The sequence below is a fragment of the Rhea americana genome, unplaced genomic scaffold (assembly GCF_003343005.1).
Source record: "Rhea americana isolate MKP2758 unplaced genomic scaffold, rheAme1 scaffold_98, whole genome shotgun sequence".
NCBI classification, from domain to species: domain Eukaryota; kingdom Metazoa; phylum Chordata; class Aves; order Rheiformes; family Rheidae; genus Rhea; species Rhea americana.
The window spans coordinates 21171-28661 of NW_028187177.1; the positions used below are offsets into that span (position 1 = coordinate 21171).

At 60.0% G+C, this 7491-nt stretch overlaps 1 protein-coding gene across 4 annotated transcripts; it reads left to right on the forward strand.

Moving 5' to 3' along the window:
- The first annotated feature begins 154 nt into the window (after nt 1-154).
- CSTF2 (cleavage stimulation factor subunit 2) lies at nt 155-7491 on the forward strand. Of its 4 annotated transcripts, none has more exons than XM_085325470.1 (15): nt 155-254; nt 446-524; nt 1430-1599; nt 1928-2064; nt 2180-2299; nt 2403-2558; nt 2703-2826; nt 3176-3238; nt 4573-4632; nt 5261-5402; nt 5763-5914; nt 6213-6475; nt 6596-6721; nt 7021-7146; nt 7285-7491. In XM_085325470.1, exons 1-14 carry the CDS (start codon nt 197-199, stop codon nt 7141-7143), a joined length of 1773 nt encoding a protein of 590 aa, XP_085181596.1. In that variant the 5' UTR covers nt 155-196; the 3' UTR covers nt 7144-7146; nt 7285-7491. The 4 variants fall into 4 exon arrangements, with proteins under 4 accessions (XP_085181596.1, XP_085181597.1, XP_085181598.1 ...); XM_085325471.1 differs by having other exon boundaries at nt 2742-2826; XM_085325472.1 differs by lacking the exon at nt 4573-4632.

The window sequence follows — 7491 nt, forward strand, 5'->3', positions numbered from 1 at the left end:
GCCGCCTCCCGGCCCTACCGCAGCCCGGCGGCGCGGCCGGCCGCGGAGCGCGGAGCACGGGCGCGCGTTTCCCGCCGGAGCCGAGAGAGCCGCGCCGCTACCGGCGCTGCCGCCGCCATGATTGGGGCGGGCGGAAGCCGGGGGGGCGGCGTTGGGCGCGGACCGGAAGCGGCGGTGAAGCGGGGCGGGCGGCAGGATGGCGGGGCTGTCGGTGCGGGACCCCGCCGTGGACCGCTCCCTGCGCTCCGTCTTCGGTGAGCGGCCGCGGGCCGGGGGAGGCGCCCGGGGCGGAGCGGGGCCGTGCCGTGCCGTGCCGTGCCGTGCCGTGCCGTGCCGTGCCGGGGGTCCTGCGGGCCCTGCCCGCCGGAGGAGCCGTCGCTGGGCCTGGCGGCGGCCGGCCCGCGGCGGCCCCGCGCTGACTGTGGCTGTGCTCTCTCTCCCGCAGTGGGGAACATCCCGTACGAGGCCACAGAGGAGCAGCTGAAGGACATTTTCTCCGAGGTTGGGCCTGTGGTCAGTTTTAGGTGAGCTCTCCCGCGCTCCCCCGAGCTCCTTGCGCGGTTCCGCCGGGGCCGCGGTACCAGCTGGGTCCGAGGCCCTGCGCGCCAGCTGGGTGCGCGAGGCAGCGCGGAGCAGGCCCTGCACAGCCAGGCTTCAGCCAGGCTGCTGCACTGGGCTTGAGCACGGATAGAAGGACAGTGCCACCACCACTGCGACGCATCGTTTAGATTTCCCCAGAGAGTTTGTTTTCCTGGAGAGTTCGTGATAGCTGTCTTTTGGGGGGAGGGGCATTGAGGCTCACTCTGTGCTAAGCTCGCCAGGAGTTGTAGAGCTTGACAGCCCAAGCACAACAGCACAAATGTGAGCATACTGCTTCTGTGGCCCACTCCAGGCTGCAAGTGGGCTGCCTTCTCGTGGCATGGAGCTGGAGCTGATAAGTTGTCAAGTACTGAGCAGGCTCTGTGTAGAGCACCAGGAATGTAGGGCAGGAGCATCCAAGTGGTTCTGCAGGGATGTCTTCCTGGCTCAGTGCTGGGCTCCTTAGAGCTCTGAGCTGAGCGAGGGTTTGGGAACAGCTGGTGGGTCTCCAGGAACAGCTCTGTGGGTCCGAAGAGCAGCCCTCATGGAACGAGAAACGTGGCTTGGCATCACCAGAAGCACAGTGCTCAAGCTGATAACCTTTCTGGAAACCAGAGCTCTGGGAACAGCCATCAGCCTGGATCTAGGAGGCCTTTTGGCACTGGCTCCGGGCTGGCTCTCCCACACCTTAAACTGCACCAGCTGCCTTCACTCTGTGCTCCCCAGTGCTCCTGTTTGGTGTATCCCAACAGCTCATTCCCAGGTGAGGGGGAGCTGAAGGCATTAAGCACTCTGCTCAGTGCTTGCTCTGCCCTTTAGTGGTGGTGGTTCTCTCTTCCTTGCTGTCCAGGTTGGTATATGACAGGGAGACAGGAAAGCCAAAGGGCTATGGCTTCTGTGAGTACCAGGATCAGGAGACTGCGCTCAGYGCTATGCGGAACCTGAACGGACGAGAGTTCAGCGGCAGGGCCTTGCGCGTGGACAACGCAGCCAGTGAGAAGAACAAGGAGGAGCTGAAGAGTGAGTTTATATTTTGCGRTGGTGAAAACTGATGTCATTCTGGGCTGGCCTGTAGTGTTAGGAAATGTGCTGCATATTCTGTGACACTGATGAGAGGGAGACTCGTGGAGCTGATCCGCTTCAAGCAATATAACAAGGACAGTTTTGCAGAGGGATGTGTGGGCTAAGCTGTGTGTTTTCTCTCCCAGATGTTCTCCCTGCTCTCGCTGGTTACCCCTCCCTTTACTGRTGACTGTGGCATTTCCTTTCTGAGGAACGTGTCAAATACAGCCAGTTTGTGTTGCCATCCAAAGCAAGGTCACAGCTTGCATYGCAAACTCCATTGCAGGCTTGGGCACAGGCGCTCCCATCATAGAGTCACCCTATGGGGACCCTGTCAATCCCGAAGATGCCCCTGAATCCATCAGCCGGGCAGTTGCCAGCCTGCCACCTGAACAGATGTTTGAGCTGATGAAGCAGATGAAGGTTAGTGAAAGCAGAGGGCTGTGCTGCCTGCTCACCCTCTTCCATCAGCAGCCGCTTGTGCCCTTACAGCCCGCACAAGTTGTGCTAAAGCTCTGATCTGTGCATTTCTCATCAGCTGTGTGTCCAGAACAGCCCCCAGGAAGCCAGGAACATGCTGCTGCAGAACCCCCAGCTGGCTTACGCCCTGCTGCAGGCCCAGGTGGTAATGAGGATTGTCGATCCGGAGATTGCACTGGTTTGTCCCCTGCTGTCTTTTCTGGGGTTGTGGGGTATTGGTGGGAGCCTGTTGCAGAAGTGGGGAGTAGAAGAGAACTTCTTTCTCCCTCTTCTGCTCCTAGAAAATCCTTCATCGCCAGACCAGTGTTCCTCCTCTGATCCCAGGCAACCAGCAGCCAGTGCCAGGACCAGGGCCTGGGCCAGGACCAGGGCCAGGTCCAGGTCCAAATGCCCAGCTGAACCCGCAGAACACCCCGTCATCGCAGCCACAGCCCATAGTAAGAGCCTATGAGACAGACTTGCCATGCCTGGCGTGGGCACATGTGGAAGAGAGGGGTATTTTCAGTGCCTGCTTTCCCAGGTTGGGACGCATGTGCTGGGGTGACAGAGCTTTGCTGAGGTCTGGTTTCCCTCCTGGGCAGGGTGGCATGCACGTAAACGGTGCTCCTCCTCTGATGCAGCCGCCTATGCAGGGAGGAGTGCCAGCCCCGGGAACGATGGCAGCCGCTGTGCAGGGCCCGGGCCCCGGCCCCATGGCTCCGGGAGGTGAGTGCCTGTTTCGCCCCGCGTGGTCCCCGGGCTGTCATAGGCACGCAGGTCGGGCAGGCAGCCTGGTTAGCCTGGCTGTGCTTTCCCCCTCGCTGGAGCGTTTGGCCCTGTGCGGGTGCTGCTGCTGGAACAGTTCGTGCTCCCGTGCTGTGAGCTGTGAGCGCGGCTGCCGCCAGCAGGCATTCGGAAGGATGACTGGGCTCTGCGGGCAACTGACAGCAGCAAAATAAGTCTGTGGGTACCACCCCAGGAACTGAGACTGGGGAGGCTGTTCTGAGCCAGAGCAGTTGGTAAGCTGCGTTGGGACAGTCGGGAAGGGGTCTGATCTCTGTCCCTTCCCTCTCAGGTGGGATGCAGCCGCAGGTTGGGATGCCGGGAGGAGGGCCTGTGCCCTTGGAGCGCGGACAAGGTAAAGCGCACGTTTGTTAACGCTGTCTCACGTGAGCCTCGCTCCAGTTGGGGCCAAGGCAGTGGGTCCTGAGCTACACTGCATCGGGAGCGCCCCCGCCAGCTACCCGCAGCCTCGCTAGCCCCGAGTTTGGAGATGGAGCAGCTCCCACAGTGCTGGGCTTGTTCGCTTAGGCACAAGGCTGTGATAACAGCTCTCTTGCTTCCAGGGCTCCAGCACGTGCACCGGTGTGCCTCCAGCTTGCCCTGCACCGTGTTGTGCAGGCGTGCCCTGGAAGTCAGGAGAGCCGCTGGTCCCGCAGAGCCCCACCGAGTGGGATRTGCCTGTGTTTTCCATCCATCTGTGAGCCCGTGTCTGTCCCTGTGCTTGTGTGGGCAGGGAGAGCTTGCTCTTCTCCAATTCCTGTCCTGCTCCTTTGCTGTCTGGGTGCTGGGAAGCAGCTGCGTGGCCGCGGTGTCTGCCCATGTCTCCCTGTGCTCTCTGTGCCGTGCCCAGCAGAGGGAGCTGGGCCTTTGCTTTTGCTTGCAATAGTGAGTGCGAGGCTTGGCAGGGAATTTCCCAGTGAGTGATTGCTCGGCCCTCCCTCTGCAGACAAGGTCTGTACAACCCAGCCCTGGAGCCAGATTCCTTACAGTTCAACGTGTTGCATGGCTGCCCTGTCAAGGCAGGCACTGAGTTTAGCGCAGCCGAGGCATTCCTGTTCTTCCAGTAGTAAGGCATGCAGGGAGCTAATATCTGTATTGCCTTGATTTGTATCTTAGGCCCTGTGTCAGGAACATGGCAAAACTGTTTTGAGATCCTTCAGCCTTACATATCTTAAGAGCAGCTGACTCATTTTCTTCGGGGGATGTTGTCTCCCTGAGAGCAATCCTACGGTCCTTGGCAGTTTTGCTGGTACCCCCCAGCAGAAAGCTGGAGCTGGGCAGTGTCATGGGAAGCTGTGGGCAGAGGCAGAAACTGCCTGGACTCGCTGTGTGTTGCGGTGCGCAGTGTTGCCCCGCATCATGCCCGTTATTTCGGCGGGATGTCCTGTGTGGGGTGTGGTCTGGTCCGCACGTGCTCCCAGTGAGCAGGGCGAGGGCTGCGCAGACGTTGCCGCGGTGGTTGGCGTGCTCGTGGTGTCAAGAGCTGGCCCTAGTGGAAGAAGCTGACAAAGCCAAGCCTGCAGCAGGCAGTGTCTTTCCGAATAGGTGTTCTGGGGGACCGCAGGGAGCAGAGCTGATTGTGCAGGCCCCTGCGGGCCTTGGCAGCGCTGTTCCCAAGGCTGAGTGTGTSTGTGTGCATACACTATTTACGTGTCTGCTCTTCTCCCTCTTTTCCTGCTGCTTGCCCAGGGAACCTGCAGCTCTCGCCCGTGGGACCTGCCAGGCCTGCGTCTATCGAACGCGTTCAAGGTATCCCTGCACCTGCCAGCTCCCTTCCCTCATGGAGCTCGTTGTGGAGTGCACAGAGAGAGCAGCTTTCACCCCACTGCACGCAGGGGCAGGAACTGGCACATCACTCTGCGTAGCTTGGCAGGGTTAGGAGGAGGCAGGATTYCCTCTGGGGGCCGGAGGAGAGAACAGGCTAGTGCTGTGCCCAGAGAGTCACTGGTGGAAAAGGAGAGCCTGCCCAGAGAAGGTCTTTGCCTAGGGTCCAACCCCTTTTGAGGTGTCACTAGCAGGAGACTTCCAGGTCTTGCTTCTGCTCCTAGTCCTACATCAGCAGGGTGTTTGGCTCATGCTCTTAGGGATTGCCATGGGGGTACCCAGACTCGTTTTGGCCACCTGGTGTTGTAAAGAGTGTGAGACAGAACCAGAGAGAGAAAAAAAAAAGGCTGAAATTAGCCTCCAGGGAAGGGGCTTTGTTGTGCTCTCACCTTGTCCAAGGGGCTGCCTGCCGGCAGTCAGCACAGCCCGCCCGCTTGCGTGCCAGAGGGCAGTGAAGCCATCCCACGCTCCAGCCCTGAGGGYGCTGGGGGGCAGTCTCAGCACAGCAGTGGTCATGTCGATCCTCACGAGCTCTTGTGTGTCTCCCTGGCAGTGCCCATGCCAGACCCGAGGGCCCCTATGCAGCGTGGACCTCTACCTGCTAGTGGCCCGCCACCCCGAGGCCTTTTGGGAGATGCCCCGAATGACCCTCGTGGAGGGACCCTGCTCTCAGTCACTGGAGAAGTGGAGCCCAGGTGAGGGGAGAGGGAAGGAGAGGAGCCCTTCGCACTGCCCCCTGCCCAAAGGTGGCCTCTCCCTGAGGGCAGGGATGGCATGAGCCTTCTGCCTAGTCACTGCTGCCTGGTTGGAGGCCTGTGTGCTGCCAACCCCATGGACTGGCCTGTTTTCTTGGAAATGGGACGTCTTCAGGGCAATAACTGCAGCCCTGTGATATGGGACTGATAGCACCCATCCCTGTGCCAGCCTCGCCCTCCTTCCCCATGGCTGGCTTCGGGGGCAATCCCAGCACTCTGCCCAGACCATGCCAAGCCAGCGTCTGACTCACACTCTCTCGCTTTTTCTCCTGCTTTGCTCTCCTCGTCTCTCTGCGTCAGAGGTTACCTTGGGCCGCCCCACCAAGGAGCCCCTATGCACCATATGCCTGGCCATGACAGCCGTGGCCCCCCCCATGAGATGAGGGGGGGACCCATGGGAGAACCCCGACCGCTGATGGGAGAGCCGCGGGGGCCCTTGATGGATGCTCGAGGTGAGAGCGGGGGCATGAAAGAATGGGTGGCTTAAAGCAAGCAGGTGAAAAGTCAAAGAGTGGAGCCCGCTGCCCCGGTGCGAGACACAGGAAAGGGGTTTGGGCAGTGAAATGACCCCAGAACAAGGCGGGACAGTCTGACAGGGCAAAGGACTTTGTCCAGGTGTGTCCTTTTTGCCCCCAGCCCTGCGCCTTTCCAGCATTTGCTAGGCCCCCAGGCAAAGGAGGCAGCGGGCTCACTCCAACTCTTTCTACAGCACAACTCCCTTCCACAGCTTACCTTGTTTTTCCTTTGCAGTTGGAAGAGATCCACGAGGGCTGGAGCCGCGTGTGATGGAGCCGCGAGGCCTGGAGCCACGAGGCCTGGAGCCAAGGGGCATGGAGCCACGAGTCCTGGAGCCACGGGTCCTGGAAGCGAGGGCCATGGAGGCCAGGGTCATGGAGCCCCGGGGCCTGGAGCCTCGAGGGCCTGGTCCCAACCCACGCGGCCCAATGCCTGGTGGGATACAGGGTCCTGGGCCACTTAATATGGGAGCCGGTGGCCCGCAGGGACCCCGCCAGGTATGCACAACACCTGCGTGGCTGATCTAGCGCTGATGATGTCCTGGCTTGGGACTAGGTGGGGGTGTATTTGTACAGCCAAGTCTGGAGACCCTCTTACACCTTCTGTTGTGCCCACAGGTACCTAACATGGCAGGGGCTGGCATGCAAGGAGGGGGCATTCCTGGGGCAGGGGTCCAAGGAGCTGGTCAGCCTGGAGGCTTTAGCCCTGGACAGAGCCAGGTCACCCCACAGGATCATGAGAAGGTGAGTGGACAAAAGAAATGTTGAGACACCTGAGGAGGGGAGGGGCTGGTCCCTTGCACTCCTTGCTGTGGCAGAGGACAGCCTGCCTCAGGGAGTTAGTGCTGGTGCCCCTCAGCCTTGGGAGGTACAGTTCCCACTAGTTTGGAGAGGGTGCGTTTTTTTCACCCCAGTCTGCTCAGAGCTCAAGCAGCACCTGGGTCGTGCTGCACAGGGGAATTAATCCCACCAGCACCCCATTTCCTGGCTCCAGTAACCTGGGATTGCTCTAACGCACAGCTTGTCTGATTCTCTCCCCGCAGGCAGCCCTGATCATGCAGGTTCTGCAGCTGACAGCAGACCAGATTGCCATGCTGCCCCCAGAGCAACGGCAAAGTATCCTTATTCTAAAGGAGCAAATCCAGAAATCCACAGGGGCACCGTGATAGGTAATGACAAGGGGGATGGGTCAGCCCTTAACTCTGCCTCACCCTAAGCCTGTTCCTTTGCAGTGGATCGGAGGGCTGGTCTATATGGGGCTTACTTCTCAGTGCAAGGGCTCATTCTGTCACCCTTGGTTCTTGCAGGCTTGGCAGGCGTGCGGTAAAAATGCCATCTGCCTGGACAGAGGTGACGTTCTGTGGCGGCTGCTTCCCATCACCATCTGAGCTGATGCTGCATTTAGGGAGAGGTTTCTCCTCCCCCTCCAATGTGTTTTGCCCTCTCATTCATCTCTTTTCCTCTGAGCATATTTTATGATGTTTGAAATAAAGTGGGAGGAGGGTTTGAGTAAA